This window comes from Pelophylax lessonae, assembly GCF_965119305.1.
Source record: "Pelophylax lessonae genome assembly, chromosome: 2".
In the NCBI taxonomy this organism is placed as follows: Eukaryota; Metazoa; Chordata; class Amphibia; order Anura; family Ranidae; genus Pelophylax; species Pelophylax lessonae.
In genome coordinates, this window is record NC_138769.1 from 688239412 (window position 1) to 688260791 (window position 21380).

General features: G+C 40.7%; 1 protein-coding gene across 4 annotated transcripts in view; it reads right to left on the minus strand.

The window, feature by feature from the left end:
* The window catches only part of FAT3 (FAT atypical cadherin 3), a 1063130-nt gene that overhangs the window by 132120 nt on the left and 909630 nt on the right, over positions 1–21380 (minus strand). For all 4 annotated transcript variants that reach the window (XM_082246652.1, XM_082246650.1, XM_082246651.1 and 1 more), the window contains 3 exons: positions 20967–21163; positions 19584–19737; positions 17114–17347 (listed from right to left, as the gene is read on the minus strand). In XM_082246652.1, the coding sequence (XP_082102778.1) occupies positions 17114–17347; positions 19584–19737; positions 20967–21163 (585 nt within the window). The remainder of the gene's footprint in view (positions 1–17113; positions 17348–19583; positions 19738–20966; positions 21164–21380) is intronic.

Consider the following 21380-nt stretch of genomic DNA (forward strand, 5'->3'; position numbering starts at 1 on the left):
AGCCACTCTTTTGTTGCCTTGGTGGTAAGTTTTGGGTCATTGTCATGCTGGAAGACCTATCTACGACCCATCTTCAGTGTTCTGGCTGAGGGAATAAGGTTCTCATCCAAGATTCTACAATACATGGCCCCGTCCATTGGCCCCCCAATGCGGCAAAGTCGGCCTGTACCTTTAGCAGAGAAACAGCTTCAAAAGAATGTTTCCACCTCCGTGCTTGACTGTAGGCCTTATGTTCTTAATAAGAGTCATAGTCAGTATTTTTCTTCCTCCAAACGCGGCGAGTCGAGTTAATGCCAAAAGCCAAAGAGCTCGATTTTTGTCTCTTCTGACCACAGCACTTTCTCCCAATCCTTCTCTAAATCATTTAGATGTTCATTGGCAAACTTCAAATGAGCCTGTACATTATTATTATTATTTCAGGTACTTATATAGCGCTGTCAATTTACACAGCACTTTACATATACATTGTACATTCACATCAGGCCCTGCCCTCAAGGAGCTTACAATCTAAGGTCCCTAACTCACATACATACATACATAGTAGGGCCAATTTTATACAGGATCCAATTAACCTAACAGCATGTCTTTGGAGTGTGGGAGGAAACCAGAGAACCCGGAGGAAACCCACGCAAGGAACAGGGAGAACATGCAAACTCCAGGTAGGTAGTGTCGTGGTTGGGATTTGAACCAGCGACCCTCTTGCTGCTAGGTGAAAGTGCTAACGACTACACCACTGTGCCGCCCCTGTACATGTGCCTTCTTCAGGAAGGGGACCTTGTGGGTGCTGCAGAATTTCAATCCATGGCAGTGTATTGTGTTACCAATGGTTTTTTTGTAAATGTGGTCCCAACTGCCTTGAGATCATTCACAAGCTCCTCCCGTGTAGTTTTGGGCTGATCCCTCACTTTTCTCATGATCATCCTTACCCCATGAGGCAAAACATAGCATGGAGCTCCAGACCGAGGGTGTTTGATGGTTATTTTGTATTTCTTCCATTTGCGAATAATCCCTCCAACAGTTGCCTCCTTCTTACCAAGCTTCTTGCTGATGGTCTTGTAGCCCATTCCAGCCTTGTGTGCCTAAAGTGGGCAAACCTACAAAATCTGCAGGGGATCAATTCATTATTTTCCCCACTGTATGTGCTTTGCTCAGACTCCATGACTGAGGTTTACAACCACTTTAACTTTAAAAGCCAAGGCTTTATTGAAGTAGTCCCCCATTTCCTAGAACTCTTTCTCTAAATAAAATACATTCAGACGCTTACACCCAATGATGTCTTTATTATAAGTAATAGTGCTTTAGTGAACAAAATGCTGAGTCTATTTAGACTTCCTTCATGAAACTGTAACTGTATTTATTATTTCAGAGAATTTATCTATTATTTGCTTTTTACTAAGAGTCAAATCCCACAGAGAGAACTTGTGCTGTCTTTGTGAATCAATAAAGCAATCCTGGAGCGGCGTAGACAATGAATTTACTTTTATAATTCTGGCCGTTAAAGTACAAACGCAATGAAAAGCTATGTCTTGTTTTCTAATTGGCTACCTGCATCCCACCAATCAAAAACAGATGACCACCTACGTTTAACTAGCAAAAGGTCAACACCGGACCAAAGCACTTTGAAGCTAGCAGCATACAGCAAAACAATTTATCAGCTCCAGGAAAAGGATGATATTGCAGGATCGTTCTCTATAAACACAGTAGCAGTTTAATGGGCCTTGAAATGATATTGGCTGGAAAGTAGGTGATTATAACTATTTTATAATAAATAAAAGTTGCGGCTTTTTCTTACAATGTTTTCTCTACAACCAGTCCTTGATTCTATCAGGGTCCACTGAGTAACTGCTCACATCCTATCCATAACCTGAGCTGTATGTTTTCTGAACACCTCGTTTAACCTTCCCCATGCCTGAAACATGTCAGAACTGCATTGTATAGTGCAAAGAAATTGCAGAAACTTAAAGTGGTTCTAAAGCCTTAAAGAGGAAGTTAACCGTGCCAATTTTTTTTTTTTTTTTTTTTAATTTTGCAAGGTAAAGGCATAATGTGCTAGCATGCATAGCATAATAGAACATTATGAATGACTTACCTTGGAACGAAACCCTGCACCACCGTGCTGTGAGCTCTGGCAGGTGCTTTCCTCTTCCCCTAGTCTTCCTTCCGGTCATCTGATTGGCCGTGCCATGATAACGTCACGGACCGTGGCATAGAACTCTGAAGGGACGGCACGGGTATACCGTCCCTTCAGAGCGCATGCGCCGGTGACATCACCAGCTGCATGCAGTATCAATATCTCCTGAACCTTCATGGTTTAGGAGATATTCATAGTACCTACAAGTAAGCCTTTTCATAGACTTACCTGTAGGTACAAGCCTACAGAGTTAGTTTACATCCACTTTAAGGTTTTTCACCGTAATGCCTTCTATGCATTACGGTGAAAAACCTTCTGTGATGCAGAATCATCCCCAGCCCCCCCCCAATTGGGTCCAGCAATGTGCACAAGAGCAGCAGCTCTAACCTCTTTCTTCCTCCTCCCTGGGCAGATTGGTAGCAGTGGGAGCCATTGGCTAGCGCTTCTGTCAATCAAATGCTGTGCCGAGCGAGCGGGCCGAGCTGCCCACTCTGTGTTAATAGATAAAGACAGGGTGGCTTGGGAGCAAGCACGTGCCCCCATGTAAAGCGACTTTCCATTGCGGAAGCACCAGCGGAAGAAGAAGCTAAGGGCTGCTCTGTGCAAAACCATTGCACATAGCAGGTAAGTATAAGATGTTTATTATTTTCATTTTTTTTAATTTTTTAAATAAAAAGATTGTAAGCTCTAATGAGCAGGGCCCTCTGATTCCTACTGTATTAAAGTGTATTGTGTACTGTCTACCCTCAAGTTGTAAAGCGCTGCATAGACTGTCGGCGCTATATAAATCCTGTAAAATACTAATAAAATAAAGCTTTATTATCGCTTTACAGTGTCATTAAAACCAGACTATGAAAAACTCGCATTGCATGTTATATAACAGATTATGCATACTCACAAACCCGGTAAAGCTTTTGTTTTGTGTAGAGTGAAATATACCAGGTGGATAATGCCTTCAGCTGTACCTCCTATCTCATCTGTGTCCCCACTGCAGCCTGAGATTGTGTAGACCAGCTGTTGCCCTGGTGCCATCTACTGAGCATGCTCCACTTTCAGTTCCCTTTTAGGCTCTTAATTTCCTCCTTTTTCCTATGTGTGCAGCCCACATGACTATAGAGTCAGATATGTGGGTGTATACACAGTGGTAAATTACATTCCCATCCCTCCTCCTCCATGTCCTCCTATTGCTAAACACTATGGGTGCGGAATATAGCATGCTGATTGCTTACATTCACTAAGAAACTCACAAAGCTTAGTTTTAAAGTAAATCAGTAATAAGTATATCAAATGTAATTGCTAATACCTAAAAAGTTAAAAAAGAGCCTTGGAAGCAGATGCAGTCTAAACAAAATTAAAGGTAGTGTCAACCATCTTTGACTACACCTACACCATATTATTGCAAATAAAATACACAATTGATGTTCAATATAGATTTTTTGGGAGCTGTCAATTTGTTTTTTATATTTATGATTTATGAAGCTGCTTTTATTTTGTTAGTCATGTGACCGCCACAGCACCAATCAAACACAGACTCACACTGCAGTAATAGAAGCCCCTCTCAAAGATCTTTCTCTGCAGATGCTAAAGAACAGGGAAAGATCATGTGACCACACAACAGAACTGCAGTAATAAAGTACTTAGAGAATAAAAAAAAAATAAAAAACAGTGGCGGGATATAAATTATTTATGTGAATGAATTATGGCAATTCACATTTCTCTGTTTAGTATCACTTTAACTTGCATCACCCACGGCTGCTTTTAGCTCTGGCAGCAAAAAGCTCTGCACTCCCACTGTGAGCTTAATTTCTGCTTGTGGTACAAGCAGGTGCTTGCTTGCCTAAGAGCTTGTATTAGCAGGTGCTTGCTTGCCTAAGAGCTGGTACCAGCAGGTGCTTACTTGCCTAAGAGCTGGTACCAGCAGGTGCTTACTTGCCTAAGAGCTGGTACCAGCAGGTGCTTGCTTGCCTCAGAGCTAGTACCAGCAGGTGCTTGCTTGCCTAAGAGCTGGTACCAGCAGGTGCTTGCTTGCCTATGAGCTGGTACCAGCAGGTGCTTGCTTGCCTAAGAGCTGGTACCAGCAGGTGCTTGCTTGCCTAAGAGCTGGTACCAGCAGGGGCTTGCTTGCCTACGAGCTGGTACCAGCAGGTGCTTACTTGCCTAAGAGCTGGTACAAGCAGGTGCTTGCTTGCCTAAGAGCTAGTACCAGCAGGTGCTTGCTTGCCTAAGAGCTGGTACTAGCAGGTGCTTGCTACTGCATAGAAAGCTCTTTTCAGTGTGCCTCTCTGATTTCCTTTCACTTTGGGACCCGGTATTACCGGCATATGAGCTAAGCTCTACCCAATTGCTCATTGCGGAGTTTAGAGTTTTTTAGCTATAACGGATGACCGTCAACACCCCGTGAAGCCTTTACTTAAGTGAGGAGCTTGGGGAGATGGAGAGTCACTATTAATTAGGCTAACTGGCCCATGTGAAATTATTGGTGATGCATTACTCAACTACCAAGGAGTTAAATTTTTGCCCCCATTGGGGAAGAAAATCCTCTTTAACATTGTGCGTTCTGTGAATGGTGGTGGAGATCCTGTCATTGATCTGTGGGCTATATGTATATATGAGGCAGCATGGTGTTAAAGCCCACTGGCATAAATTTGCATACAGCTGGCGGGATGGTGTTAAACTGGATACAATAACTTTTCAATCTTAGAGTGAGATTTTGCATTTGCTTAACCACTTTAAGACCGGAAGATTTTACCCCCTTCCTGACCAGGCCCTATTTTGCGATTTGGCACTGCCTTACTTTAACGGTCAATTGCGTGGTCGTGCGACGCTGCACCCAAATGAAATGTACGTCCTTTTTTTTCTCACAAATAGAGCTTTCTTTTGGTTTCTATTTGATCACCTGTGCAATTTTTATTTTTTGAGCTATAAACAAAAAAAAAAGCGACAATTTTGAAAAAAAAAAAAAAACAATATTTTTCACATTCTGCTATATATAATTCCCCCCCAAAAAATTAAAAAAATCTAAATTTTTTAACATTTTAGGCCAATTTGTTTTCTGCTCATATTTTAGGTAAAAAAAAAAATCGCAATAAGCGTATTTTGATTGGGTTGCGCAAAAGTTAATAACTTTTTTTTTTTTTTAATAACAGGACTGCGACATTGCGGCGGACAGATCGGACCCCTAACTGACATTTTTGACACTTTTGGGGGGACCAGTGACATTACTACAGTAATCAGTGCTAACAATATGCACTGGCCATATATTGCTGTTACTGTAATAATGACACTGGCAGGGAAGGGGTTAACCCTGTTGGTGATCAAAGGGTTAAATGTATGCCTCATGCTTACTAACGTGTGGGGGGGAGGGGGTTCTGTGACACAGACATAGATCGCTGGTTCAGCTATGCTGAATCCTGTGATCTCCTCCTGAGAAGGTCCGCCTGCTTTGTTTACACAAGCAGGCGGGTCTTCTCACCGTTTCCATGAGGATTAGGGGAGGGAGGCGGTGATCACCGCCTCTCCTCCTCCGACCCGATTCCTGCTGTGAATCACATGGACTCCAGTGACGTAGGACCCAGGAGAGCCGCACTTCCGCAGTAGGATTACTGTGAGCAGTTGGCAAGTGGTTAAAGCCAAACTCCAGGCACAAAAACTTTCATTTAAATATGTCCCTTAATAATCACACAAGATATAAATCTCCTTTTTGTGCACAAAATTCCTTTACAAACAGTTTTCACTATATGAAAGTAACAGTGACATCATCACTGGGCTGAACAAAGCTTGTGCAGAGAGCATAGTTGTGGGAGGGACCCAAAAGACTCCACCCACTACAGATTGCCTGTAGAAAACTACAGGAGGGGGTAGAGACAAGACCAGTCACCCTGCACACGGAGAAAGAGCAGCAGTGACCGGTCAGTTCAGGTCTATAGTTCACATCTAGCTGTTTGCTGTGTGTCGTCTTTGTGCAGACACAGCAGCCTATTCTTTCATAGTGTATAGAGAACATTGCTGTGAACAAGGTCCAAATCTATTTTTAAACAATAAATGGCATTTGCCATTAAATGATTCATTATCAAGGTCCTTGTGTAACATATATTCATCCTGCTGAATTATCATAATGCTATGTCATTTTTTTCATCAGCTAAATTGCAATATCACTGTCTATTTTATTCACAAAATTGTTAATAGGTGGTTTGAAAAGAACTGGCCCAGCACCGATCCCTGTGGTACACCACCGCTAGAATAGCCCATAATTATGTTCCATTTAAATTTACCATTGTGCCTTTACCAAGTGCCTATTTTGTATTAAATGCTGATGTGATATCCAAGCAAATCAAATCAATGGCATAGCCAGCTTCCATATTCAACTTACCACCTCCTTATCGCCATAAAAGTGAGTTATGTTAGACACATCTTTCCTAACTTTCATATACCAATGCTAATTCTCTTTTGGACTATCTGCTACTATATACAGGTGCATCTTATAAAATTAGAATATCATCAAAAAAGTTCATTTATTTCAGTAATTCAATTCAAAAAGTGAAACTCATGTATTTGATATAGATGTGTTACACGCGGAGTGATATATTTCAAGCATTTCTTTCTTTTAATTTTGATGATTATAGCTTACATCGAATGAAAACCCAAAATTTAGTTTCTCAGAATATTAGAATAATAATTAAGACTATTAATGGACGAACATCTGATGGGACGGTTCACGAACGCGGGTCCCATTCATTTTAATGGCAGGGAAACATGAAAATGCACACATAGTCCCACAACATGGAGACTGTCATACCAGAAGTATTAAGCCAATCTGCAAACGAGAAGCATTCTTTTTTTATCTGCAAAATTTCCTCAATTCAGGACAGGAGCGCATGAAGGCCATGGAGGAGAGGCAACGCCAGGCTATGAAGGGGGTGCAGGAGATGATCCTGCTATTGGAAAGGTTGCCATAAAAAAAAAATTCTTATAAGTTATATAAATAATTTATACAGTTATAACGTGTATTTTGTTTTTTGTAATATTGCTCGGTTTTAGTGTAATAGTTCGGCCTAAATCAGCCATGACTGACAGCAGCCGGTAAATACATGTCACATATACGGTCCATTCACACGTCTGCAAAATGGGTCCGCATCAGTTCCACAATTTAGCGGAAAGTTTACAGACCCATTGATTTTCAATTCCATTCTGAAAAATTAGGCATTCACAGGATAAAGTAGTAAGTGTCGGCCAGTACAGGCCCCAAAAATTAGCCAACAGGCATTCACCTGACAGCAAAGAACTTTGTATTCTGTGGCTGGTGGTACATTAGGCATTCCCAGGATACAGATGTAAGTGTCGGCCATTACAGGCCCAAAAAATTAGCCCATAGGCTTTCACCTGACAGCAAATAACTTTGTATTCTTTGGCTGGAGGTACATTAGGCATTCACAGGATACAGAAGTAAGTGTCGGCCATTACAGGCCCCAAAAATTAGCCGACAGGCGTTCACCTGACAGTAAAGAACTTTGTATTCTGTGGCTGGTGGTACATTAGGCATTAACAGGATACAGAAGTAAGTGTTGGCCATTACAGGCCCCAAAAATTAGCCAACAGGCGTTCACCTGACAGCAAAGAACTTTGTATTCTGTGGCTGGTGGTACATTAGGCATTCACAGGATACAGAAGTAAGTGTCGGCCATTACAGGCCCCAAAAATTAGCCCACAGGCGTTCACCTGAAATGTTTTTTTGGAGGTCCATAAAACGGCCTGCGGCAGCAGATGATGCCCAGTGGATATTGCTCATATTTGCCCATGTTTCACTATTGCCTTGTGAGTATAATGTGTACATATGTCTACAATAAATTGTTTTAAAGATAATGCGCTAGGCTGGTGTGCCCTCTGTCCATTCCTTTTGCAGAACCTGTTTGGGTTACCACGACCCATTGAGAGTGGCAGCACAGTCGGAATAACTTCAATTAGACCCTAATCACATTATTTTTGGGATACTAGCCGCAAGGCCACCCCTCAAGCGCAGGAGTCAATTGCTCTTCCTGGAAGATGAGAGACACCAGAACCAGCGATGCAGATGAGCTAAAGGCTGCTATCAAAGCAACCTAAGCTTCCATAACACCTCAGCAGTGCTACAGGCTGCATTGATGCAGTAATTCATGCAAAAGGAGCCCTGACCAAGTATTGAGTGCATACTATACTGTACATGGACATACTTTTCAGTAAGCCAACATTTCTGTATTAAAAATCCTTTTTTTTTTTGTTGGTCTCATTTAATGTTCTAATATTCTGAGATACTGAATTTTGGGTTTTTACAAGCTGTAAGCCATAATCATCAAAATTAAAATAAAGAAATGCTTGAAATAAATTACTCTGTGTGTAACACATCTATATAAATTTTATGAGTTTTGCTTTTCGATTTGAACTAACAAAATGAATTAACTTTTTGATGATATTCTAATTTTATGAGATACACCTGTATATGTAGCTCCCTCTATATGTAGCTTAGTGTTCTAGTGTGATGGGTTTTGTTCTGTAGTGTAGGTATATTTTTTGGCTTGGCTGGCAGCCTGGCCTGTGTTTTGAATCTGGGTCAGGGTGTGTGACTAAGAGCCCATTCACACTAATACGACTTGTCAGGCGACTTGTCAGCCTGACAAGTCGCGGTCCGTCGCGGTCCCATTGTGTGGTACAGGACCCGTTCTAATAGGAGCAACACAAGTCGCTATGACTTAGAAAAAGGTTCCTGTACTACTTTGGGGCGACCAGGAGCGACTTGCATAGACATTCATTCTGTGAAGTCCGTGCAAGTCACGCTGCACGCGACTTCACAGGTCGCCCCCGAAGTCGTGCCGCGTTGGTGTGAACCGGCACTCAGGGAGGCTTGAATAACTCATCAGGCAGCACCTCTGTTACCTCCTAATACTTGTTGGAACCTTGGAGAAGAATGGGTGGGAAACATGTGTGAAACTTGGGGTGAAATTTGGGTGAAACATGTCAGAGTGAGGCTTGGTCTGGGCAGACTCTTCAGTGATCTAGTCCTGGAATAATTACGTTTTGTGAAGGCTGACATCACTAGCGTGCAGCCGACTTGTTTGTTCATACCATGTGGGGAGCAATGACCAGCTCCATCAGGTAAGCACTTGAAACCACAGAGAATGGAGAATTGTACACTTTGAGGGCATTCTCTGCATTAGGGAACAAAAACCTTTCAACAGCTTCCCCTAGCCCCCCACCTTAAACCCTTTTCTGAGTCCATTTTTGATCCAGCGTTGTACCCATCTGCTGCAGCTCTTCCTGCTCCTCCTGTTTTCACTTGAGGTTCTGAGAACAGAGAGAGCTATTGGTTCCTGCTGCTGTCAGTCAAATCCAGTAAGGAGGGAGCGGGGCCTGAGTCGCGCTGTGTGTGTCTATAGATGCACATAGCCCAGCTTGGGAGCTCACCTACATAAGTGCTCCCTGGCACACTGCTTGCTGAGGGGCCCTCAGAGAAGAGGAAAAGCAAGTATAACATATTTTTTTTTTTATTTTATGAAAACAATGGAGCCTTTACAATTGTTTTAAGCTTTTTGAAATTGTGGCAAACAGACAGACTTACTGTAAAGTCAGCTACAGATTCATCTGCAGTAAATGACGGAGTCAAAATGACCATCTACTATTGGCCAAAAGAAGAAGTGGTTCTACAACACACTGGACTTTTTCCTCTGCTAACGACTGTGTTATCAGCAGAGGAAAAATGCCAGTGTGTTGTAAAACCACTTCCTCTTTTGGCCAATAGTAGATGGTCGTTTTGTTTTTGTTTTTTTTGCTTTTTGGAAAAAAAAACAAAATGACCATCTACTATTGGCCGAAAGAGGAAGTGGTTTTACAACACACTGGAATTTTTCCTCTGCTGATAACACAGTCGTTAGCAGAGGAAAAAGTCCAGTGTGTTGTAGAACCACTTCTTCTTTCGGCCAATAGTAGATGGTCATTTTGACTCCATCATATACTGCAGATGAATCTGTAGCTGACTTTAATGGCTAATCGGCCTATCTATGCATCAGACCAGGATTTATAGTTCAGGCCGCCAGGCGTTATCTATAACTGGTCTCACATACAGATATGCTTTACCGAGAAGTAGAAGAAGAACTGGAGAATGGATGAAGACTCCCTGAACAATGGCTATTTATTAGGAAGATAAAACCAATTCGCTGAGGACACTTTCAAAAAGGTCTGGACTCATAACTGAGAAAAGAGCATGCTGACAAAAAATACTGCCAAAACTTTAATAATGGCTTTCTATAAAAGTTTCTCAGAAGCGTGCCCCGGCCTTCTTACTCTACAATGCGGCAATTAAGGTGTATATTCCAGACACATTCCGCAGCGTTTAAACTTTTGTCAGATCTAGCACGTCTCCTTTTGAACTATGTATCATTTTGTGAGAAAAACGTCTTTTAAAAAATGAAAAGTCCACAGAAATGTCATTTCAATAGTATCAGGAAGAATATATCTTGATGATACAAGCTTCTTTTTGATTAAACTGCTAACACAGAAAGTTCAGGCAGAGGTGGCTGCTAAAAAGAACCAAAAAAAGCCAATGTTCCAGCTTAAGGCCACAACTTGTCTGACACATGAAGCAGAACTTTGCTGAAGTAGGAATTACTTTGTGTTTTTAGAACAATTACCAGCAAATATTTGTAATATTCCCCTTTGTGTTCAGTGTCTGCCACTGCAATTCGCTAAATAGTTGAACGTGAGCAGGAATGTTTTCAAGCATGGTGATCAACTTAAAAGTAATCAGTTTGACTCTAATTAAAAAAAATGCATTTGTTTAAAACAACAAGCTGCTTGAATTTCCAGACAGACCAATTATCGCATTTAACACTTGCCATGTAAATGTCAGAGCAGCAGTATGTGCCATTCAACAACTCTCAATACTGCTTGCAAAATCTCTGACAACTTCTATTGTATTATGGGAACTGAGGAGCTCTGCAGGTTCATACTTACTCAGTTGGGACATGCTAGAAGCAGTATGGGGGTAAATTGGGAAGCATCATTGCCATACAGTGGGGATCTCCAAACTTTCTAAACAAAGAGCCAGTTTACTGTCCTTCAGACTTTAGGGGACCCCGACTTTGACCAGTGGGATTAGAAACTACCCCATCGGCAGTAGGAATCTGGAAGGAATAGTGCCCCAAGGGCTGGATAAGGGTAAGTATAGGGCTGCATCCAGCCTGTAGTTTGGAGACCACTACTCTATAGCATTGGTGGCTTCCCCCCATCCAGGGAGGATGTGTGTTGTTGGATCGGACATTTTGTAGGGGATATTCCTTTGGCCTTACCAGGCATTTTTGAATACAGATACCTGCTATGTATATGAGTATCTCACTCTTTACAAGTATACTCTATTGATTTGGGTATATCAATTGAGATGTGTTATATACACTCCCGTTGATCTTTAGTGCCGGGTTGCGTGTTACCTATACAACCATCTGCAGTGATCAGTCCGGCCCTTCATGTATCCTCCCTGTCGGGTATTGGTTATACCTTTACTTAAATCATCATTGCCTACTGAATTCTACAGAATATTGACCCATTAGCTCCGAGAGGAAGCATAAGGCAAAACATGTCGAGCAATATGGTTCAACGAAACTGTATCATCTACTGCTAACACACATCGTTCGATCTTCCCGGGACGACAGTACCATCTCCTGTCACCTGTGGTCATGATCGCCCTGATGTGAAGTATTAACACTATTGGCATATTATTGTGATTGTATTACCACCAATGTAACTATTTTTTAGTAATTTTGTAGTTTATATTTCCGTTATATGGGATGTTACTATTGTATGTTTTGTCTCTTTTTTTGATTTTTCTGATGTTTTTAGATGTATTATACAATAAAATATGTGATTTTACAATACCCAGTGCCTGCAAAGTCCATGTTTCTCTTTTTGCAATTCTTGCAAAATCTCTGGCAACTTCTATTGTATTATGGGAAATGAGGAGCTCTGCAGGTTCATACTTACTCAGTTGGGACATGCTACACGCAGTATGGGGATAAATTGGGAAGCATCATTGCCATACAGTGGGGATCTCCAAACTTTCTAAACAAAGAGCCAGTTTACTGTCCTTCAGACTTTAGGGGACCCTGACTGTGACCAGTGGGATTAGAAACGACCCCATCGGCAGTAGGAATCTGGAAGGAATAGTGCCCCAAGGGCTAGATAAGGGTAAGCATAGGGCTGCATCCAGCCTGTAGTTTGGAGACCACTACTCTATAGCATTGGTTCTGTATTCAATTTCCACCAGGGACACTATCTACATGGACTTATGAATAGGTTCAGTGGCTTCTAAATGTGTAGTTTTGTAGGTTATGATCATCATACAAATCCTACAGGGCAGTAACTGATATAAAAGGTTATAGGTATGCTGTATATCACTGTCTCTATATATCTATCTATACAAAGGAATCTAATGTATTAAACTTCCGGTAATCTATCTCATTTAATTATCGAATGAATTGAATTTAATTAAATTATATATTTTTTTATCTAATCTAAATATAATGATCTCTCTCTATCTATCTATCTATCTATCTATCTATCTATCTATCTATCTATCTATCTATCTATCTATCTATCTATCTATCTATCTATCTATCTATCTATCTATCTATCTATCTATCTATCTATCTATCTATCTATCTATCTATCTATCTATCTATCTATCTATCTATCTATCTATCTATCTATCTATCTATCCTTTAAATAATTAATTTATCTAATCTAAATAACTTACATTTAAAGTGATACTAAACGTAAAGATTTTTTTCATTAACAAAATGGTTTTGCATAGAGCAGCCATGAAGTTTCTCTTCCTGTTGGTGCTCCATGTTCCTTCCCCCGCTAAGTGCCCCCTTAGCAAGCTGCTTGCTATGGGGGCACTTGTGCAGGCTTGCTCCCGAGACCTGCTCTGTGTGTCAAAATAACCCCCCCCCCCCCGCTCCCTCCTTACTGGCTGTGATTGACAGCATTGGAAGCCAATGTCTCCCGCTGCTGTCTCTAAGCTATTTATTCTAGCACAGGACGCCCCTGGTGGGCAGTACAGCCACCAAATTTGGCCCATTCAAATAAAAAAGGCTGCCATGGACTTTTAAAGCTTATAAAACAGCTGGTGAAAGGGGGACATGTTGCCTTCAAGTCACCTGTCAAATGACTCTGAAAAGCACTCCACTGCAGATTGCTTTTCAGAAGGGAGGCAATGACAGCTGCAAGTATAAATGAGCCCTAAGTTTTATTGTGAAAGTTTATATTGTCTTCAAACCAACTGCTGGTAAAGATCCAGCACATCTGCAGATGGGAATTAACCCACAGCGAGAACTTACTGGTGACTGATAACAGTGCTCTTCTGGTTGCTAATTACAGCCGTCACCCCATATTTCAACAGAAAAACGAAGGGGAGAATAGATGCCTTCCTCCTCCTGACATTTGGATGAATAGGTATCATCAAATCTGATCAATAAAAACTCAGCTCAGATGTGTAAATCAGACTCTTTCAAATACAATATTTCCTGTGAGCGATAGCGTCTAAATATTTAACTAGCAATAAATAAAGTTAAACCCAAGCTGCAAGAAGATGGCAACAGAGATATACTGTATGAGCATGGGATGAAGAGACAATCGGCTGCACCATATCGTTTTAGTGTGTATTGCTTTTGATATACAAACTTTACAATTGTTTTGGTGGAAGTATCTAATATCCTGACAGATCCCGTCATCCTAGAAAGGTGAATGAGGGGAGTAACTTTTTTATTTTTTATTTTAAAGTAGAAAGTTGTGATAAAAAAAACAAAATATCACATCTAATAATATAAATCCTGTATAATAATAATAATTTCAGATTTGTGAGTGATCTACGGCAATACATCTTCTTACTTATCTATCTGAAAAAGTGGTTGTATATGGGACTTTCACGATGCCATATGTCAGGGGTCTTCAAACTATGGCCCTCCATTTGTTCAGGAACTACAATTCCCATCATGCCTTATCATGTCTGTGAATCTCAGAGCTTTAAAATTCCTCATTGGATGTGTAGTTCCGCAACAGCTAGAGGGCAGTAGTTTGAGGACCCCTGCCATATGTAATTGTGTGAACCAGAAAATTGCTGCCACTCAGAAACAGCTTTTTAACAATATTTTTGTCTTTTAAATGTTTTACACATTAACACTTACATATTACAATAAAATTTTTTAGTTTTAACCACTTAAGCCCCGGAAGATTTTACCCCCATTCCGACCAGGGGGTATTTTGCGATTCGGCACTGCGTGAATTTAACGCACAATTGCGCGGTCGTGCGACGCTGTACCTAAACGAATTTGACGTCCTTTTTTTCCCACAAACAGAGCTTTCTTTTGGTGGTATTTGATCACCTGTGCGATTTTTTGATCACGCGCTATAAACAAAAAAAGAGCGTCAATTTTGCAAAAATAGCAATATTTTTCACATTTTTTTATATGAAATTCCCCCCAAAAAAAATGTAAAAATCAAAATTTTTAAAAATTTTCGGCCAATTTATTTTATGCTACCTATGTTTGGTAAAAAAAATCGCAAAAAGCGTATTTTGATTGGTTTGCGCAAAAGTTATCGCGTTTACTAACAAAGGGAAAGATTTTTGTCATTTTTGTTGTTTTTTTTTTTAACGCGTAATGGCGGCGATCTGCGATTTTTTTTGCGGTACTGCGACATTGCGGCGGACAGATCGGACCCTTGACTGACATTTTTGACACTTTTGGGGTTACCAGTGACATTTCTACAGTAATCAGTGCTATACATATGCACTGTTACTGTAAAAATACACTGGTAGTGAAGGGGTTAACTTTATTTGGAAGGGAGGGGCTGTGTGTGTCCCTAGGGGCGTGGTTTCTACTGTGATTGGCTGTGGCTCTAGCTGTAAGGACACTGATCAACGGATCTACATACCAGATCCGTTTTATCAGTGTCTTTGCAGCGAGGAGAATGACAGGCAGTTTGTTTACACAAGCTGCCTGACATTCTCCCTCTCCCCCGCCGATCGCCGAGTGACCGGCGGACATCGGGTCCGCTGGTCACACGCGCGGGGGGGTCCGTGACCACGCGGGAGCGGGAGCGCGCCCCGGGGGGCGCGCGCTCGCTCCCTAGACCCTCACAAGCAAGCAACGTAGCCCTACGTTAGTTTGCCTGTGAGGGGCTGACCGCCGACGTAGATAGTCGTGCGGCGGTCGGCAAGTGGTTAAACATATAATGGATGTTGACTGCTCTGGCATCTAGAAAGTCCCATATACAACCATTTTTTTTTTAATTAAAAAAAATATTCAGCTTCTCCTTCCTCCAGCACTTTGCAATGCTTACAATGTCTTAAAGTTAAAGATCAGATGTGTAACTTCAAATTTTTTACATGGCAGATTTGAATCGGGATTCAGCATGGACTGCAGTCAAACATTGATAACTGCAAATGAACAGAATATTACAGAAAGGGGGGGGGCAGAAGGTAGAGAAAAGGAAGCTGCTTTCATTTTTCATCAATTAAAGAGGATATATTCAACGCATGTTAGGTTGTTAAGATATATTTTAAGGCTCTAGGATGTGCCATTCAAGCTTGCCGAAACCTTTTAAATTTTGTGGTGGAGAAGTTTTTTTTGACCTAACATCAACTTATAGTGAGCCTGTGCATTTAATCTCAAAATGGCATTAGAGAGATTGGGAGCAGCATTGGGTTTCCAAAGCTTGGCTATGGTGAGCCTCGCTGCTATTAGGATATTGGCAAGAATGATTCTATATTTTAGTGGGTATAACTCAAGATTACTTCCTAACAGAGCCATTGTAGGTGAGAGAGGAATTAGGCTGCCAGCAAGGGATGCAATAAAGGTAGATATTGCATTCCAAAAGCTTGATAAGGTCCTACAGCTCCATAGTGTGTGGTATAACGTACCAGTCTGGTCATTTCATCTCCAACAGAGACAGGATGAGGACAGGTACATTTTGAAGAGTTTGTAAGGAGTCATATACCAGCGATTTAGTATTTTCTGAGAGTTTTCCCAGTGTTCAATGCAGGAGGATGCGGAACAGTTAATTCTAAAGGCTGTCTGCCAAGACCCCAAGAAAAAGGTTTGGGACGATTCTTTTTCCTATTTAAGCATGTTAGTGCTCTTCAGGTTAATGGGAAATGAGGACAAAAAAAAAAATGATATACCTTTCGCTTTATTTTACACTAATGATCTTTTTATCTGTCTGTAAGGGTGGCATTCTGACCACCACTGTAAAAGGGGCATTCTTCATACTGATCCCCAATGTGAAAGGAAATTCTTCCCATTGAACACCAATGTAATGAAAATTCTTCCCACTCACCCCCAATGTCAGAGGAAGAGACATTCTTCCTACTGACTCCCCAATGTAAGAGGAAGAGGCATTCTTCCTACTCACCCCTAATGTAAGAGGAAGAGACATTTTTCCTACTGACCCCCCAATGTAAGAGGAAGAGGCATTCTTCCCATTGACCACTAACTTAAAGGGCATTCTTCTCACTGACCTCCAATTATTTCAGTTTAGAAAAGGTCCCTGAGACCTAATCAGTTATATCAAGGGTTCCTCTAGGGTAAAAAGGTTGAAAAAGGGGAACATTACTTTGCCTAACAATGGTTTTCAACAGTGCAAGCAGTGGAAATGGTAAGCATTTACATTCTTCTTTTGCCGGGAATTAATTTTGACCATTTTAATAGTTAAGGGCTCACTCAAACCAGGTTGGTTGGTCTGCCCAATAATGTATGGACATAAAAACACTATTTTGGAAAGCTTTAAAGATACTTTTCCGCTTACTTGAATAGAAAAGCAAATCAGCAAAAGTAAAAAGGAAGTCTAATTGATTTTTTTTTACTCCTATAATGTATATATAATATATATATAAAACTAAGCGAGCACAAGCAATAACTTGTGACTTTGAAATTGGATTTTACATTGTGAAAGCTTACTCACCAACATCAGGATCATTTGCCTGCACCCGAGTTAGTAATGCTTTGGTGATTGTATTTTCAAAGACGCTGGCACTGTAGTAGCTGGATGAAAATGCCGGAGGGTTGTCGTTGACATCTTCAAGAATTAACCGTATTTCCGACTGACAAAACCTTCCGCCTCCATCTGTGGCTCGAGCAATTAGGTGGTAGACTGGAGTTTTCTCTCGATCCAAAGGGGCCAATGTTTTCAATTCACCTGCAGATGGTTGGAGACATAAGCCATTATTTACAAGTAGTGACAGCAGCTATAAATGTGACATAAGTCACATTCCCTATCAGGAGTTTATTCAGGGCAGCATTCAAACTTAAATATCTTCCTACATTCTCGGTATGTAAGCAATTAAGGAGTGACGCTTTATTGTTGTATGAAATTTTCTTCCAAATGATGGCTACTGATACTGCAAACCATGTGAAGACGACTGGGTGTGCATCCCCCCACACAAAGAACTGCTTGTAATTATGAATTGTAGACGAGTTGTCTTAGAATCCTACCTATCTATAAGAGAGCAAGGTTAGTGCATTATTATCATGAAGCAGTACAGTGACAACATAGGCAGGACGTTGTTTCGAACAAAAACACGTTGACAGATCGAACAGCAGAGGCCCCCATAAAAATGTATGGTGTGGTGTCTAGAAACCCATCAGGGTCATCATGCTAAAAAAAAAAACATAAAAAAAAGCCAAGAAAAAAAAACATCAAACTGGAAATGGAGAGACATGCTTCAGTGATGAACAAGAAAACAAACTCTGTGTATCACCTTTAGACTGTGGAAGTGGCAAGCTTGAACTACGAAATCTGTCTTTGGTGAAAAAAATAAATTTGATGTTTATTTAACACGATGACCCAGATCTGTTTCTAGACATACCACAGCATACATTCCTATGGATGTCTCTTCTGTTCAATAAAATGATGGGTTTTTTGTTCCTTCTCAAACAAGCCATATATCCCCCTGATGGCCCCTTTAAGGACCTAGGACTGGGACCCCTGAGGCATTGAGCATGACCAACCCTATCCTGTGTGGAGAAAGGAATCTTCTCCACTCGCTTACTAGGAAGGTTGCATGTCTTATCTGACAGGGTCACTGCAACATTACCAAATATAAGTTATACGTTTGTATACTTCGAAGTCAGTATTATTATAACTATCAGCTCTACATACTTACTACACTATAAGGGCTCTCCTGCGTCTCTGGGGGTGAATACCCCGGGTTGTTCCCTGGGCCTTTATCATAATTCCTCGGCTATATGCCACATGAACTCTGAGGACCACCACCACTTGACCACAATAAACAGGATGTATTGCTTGTAATACTAAGGGTTTTGCTTTAAATCCTACAAGGATCATATTTTGATCCCTCTCCGTGTTTAATTGTGTATGTTTTATCCAGCAATCCAAGCACCATTAAAAGTTGATATTAACCATAAAACCAAGAAGTGATGAGGACAGTTCTACGTAAGTGGTTGTGTAATATACTACATGGTCAAATTTTGGAGACCTGATATAACTATATGAGCTTGTTGGACAGCTCATTCCAAAATTAAGGGCATTGATATGGGCACCCCCTGCCTATATTCTTCTAAGAGGGGTTTCCACAAGATTTTGGAGTGGCAGTTTTTGAAGATGGAAGTATGTATGAATTTGATTCCAATTAAGTAAAAAGAGCATTTTCAATGTCATTTGCTAATGTGAAACCAGAAGATTTGTTTCACCATTGGTGTTTCAATTTCATTCCAAAGGTGTTTAATAAGGTTAAGGGTTGAGTTTTTCCACATCAAATATGCCTAAGTGTGTCTTTAGAAGCTGGCTTTGTTTAGGGGAACAGTCATGCTTGAACAGAAAGGAGCCTTCCCCAAACTTTTGCCACAAGGTTGGAAGCATACAATTATCCTCCTTTACTGGAAACCCCTGAACTCAAAAATATAGCTCTATAGTGTACATTGGACACTGCGGTATACAATAACCCAAAACATTAATAAAGAATCTCAATGGAATCCTTTTTCAAACTGAGTCTACCAGAGTCCAGATAGGACACTGGTAGACTCCGGTAGATTACTTCATTCTTTAATCCATATTTAATTATTCCCCTCTTTCTAATCTGTGCCATTCCCAATTCCCTCTTCTGCCCCAGGGGCCCACTTGTGCAAATTTATATGTACTGTTTTAATATTTATCTTTTCAAGATGTCTAAAGGCTGAAAATGGGATGGGTGTGATCATCTTCACCTCTTCTTCATGATGGGTAGTCTTTAATGGTGCAGAGAGGGGTGCTCATGTGATGATTTCAGTACAACTGTCTACATCATTAAAATGTAAGTGCAGGATGCCATGATCATGCGCCTTTAAAGTGCGGGTCCCTGACACCCTACTCAATCAGTATGCATTCAGTCTTCTGGATTGAATCGCAAAAGTGGTGCCTTTACATGTCAACTTACCACTTTCAGCATCTAAATAAAAACTGTCGGCACCAGGTCCATGGAGAGAGTAGCGGATCTCAGCATTGGTTCCCATGTCAGCATCTTTGGCACTGATCTTAAGAAGCATTTTATTGGGAGGGATGTCTTCATGAAATGATGCAGTGTTTATAACCTGAGGGGAAAAGTACTACTTTTAAAATAGTTAAACATTTAAGGAAAACCCATACCGGAAACTATTGTAGAAGAACTACACTAAGTACTATAACCATCAAAACTGACCACATAAAATAATCACAATGCAATCTCCAAAACTTTTTTTTGCCATCCTTAACCTACAGTAACCCACCCTCTTCCCCCTTTAATAAATAGAAAGACATATTTACTACTGAATTGGAATCATCATAGGCTCCACTGAAAATTCCCTAAGTGTTGGTGTGGCTTGTTTCTCTACAGCAAATCAGTCAGAAAAGGAAACTAATCAACGCACTCTGAGCTGCAGAAACTTTTATTACTTATTGAATAGCACCAGAGGTCACCTCTGATATGTTTTGCACTGAAAAGTACTTTTTCAAAGATCTTTATCAAAAAGCTCTTTTCAGTGCAAGACATGTCAGAAGTGACCCCTGCTGCTATTTAATAAATAGGAAAATGGCTGCAACTCAGAGTGTGGTGATTCATTTCCTTTTCTGACTGATTCATTTCCTTCTCCTCAAACGTATACTTACCTGAATTCTACAGGTGCACTGCTAATGTTATGAGCCTGCTTTAAAAAAATTTTTGCAGAAGTTGTGCTGTTGAATCTCATAGACTTTTATAGGCCTGTCTCCCGAGTGCCTCTTACCTCAGTCTTGCTCCTCTACAGATAAGGCTAAATGCATGCAGAGACACATTGCAGAACAAGACATAATAAGTCGGTAATGAGGAAGAGATCAGCTACTGGAAGCCTATAGACAATCATGGCGGCTTGCCCATTCTTGCCATTGTTTTGGGCACAGCTTCCAAAGTTCAGGTTATCTAACTCATGTGTGCCACTTTTAATACCTGGTATGTCATCAATGGGCATATTCCAAGACTATATTTGTTGCTCTATTGAGATAAGGCCAGCACTCCAGACCGGCAGGCTTTAATAATGTATGTTTATATTTGCACCTGTCTAAAGTATGGCCATAGTTATAGCAGCTGAATTCACTAAATATGTGCAAAGAGCAATGATCATGTAGACAAGTTAGAATTTCCTATTTCACCACTCAATAGCCTAAGAATTAAAAGACTGAAATGATAGTGCCCACATGTACCAGTTCTGCGTGGACTCCCACAAATGCATCTATGTCTCCAGTCAATAAAATTAAAAAAAAAAAAAAAAAAAAACGCATACATTAAACATACAGTTTTAGTCCATACCTGATCACACACTGGACTGTTGTCATTGACGTCCGCTACATAAACCTCCACGACGGTCTGAGAGACAAAAAGGCCGTCTGTTGCTGTGATATTCAGGAAGTATGTGTCCTGTTCCTCACGATCCAAGGGTCTTTTGACATAAACTTTCCATTCATTTTGTATGAGGCCCAGGCCAAACTTACCCTTGGGATTACCTCCTGAAGGGGGGAAAAGCAGGTCCAGTCAGAGTCATTTCTGTGACCAAAGCATTAAAGTATAACTAAAGGCAAAACTTTTTTTTTAAGTTTTGATAGAGTGGAGAGAGATTAGAACACCTGTCCATTTTTTATTTATTGATTTCTGTGCCCTCATTAGGGAGATTCATCCTTTCTATTTGTGATTTTTACCATTATCATTGAAAGTAAAAGAAAATCC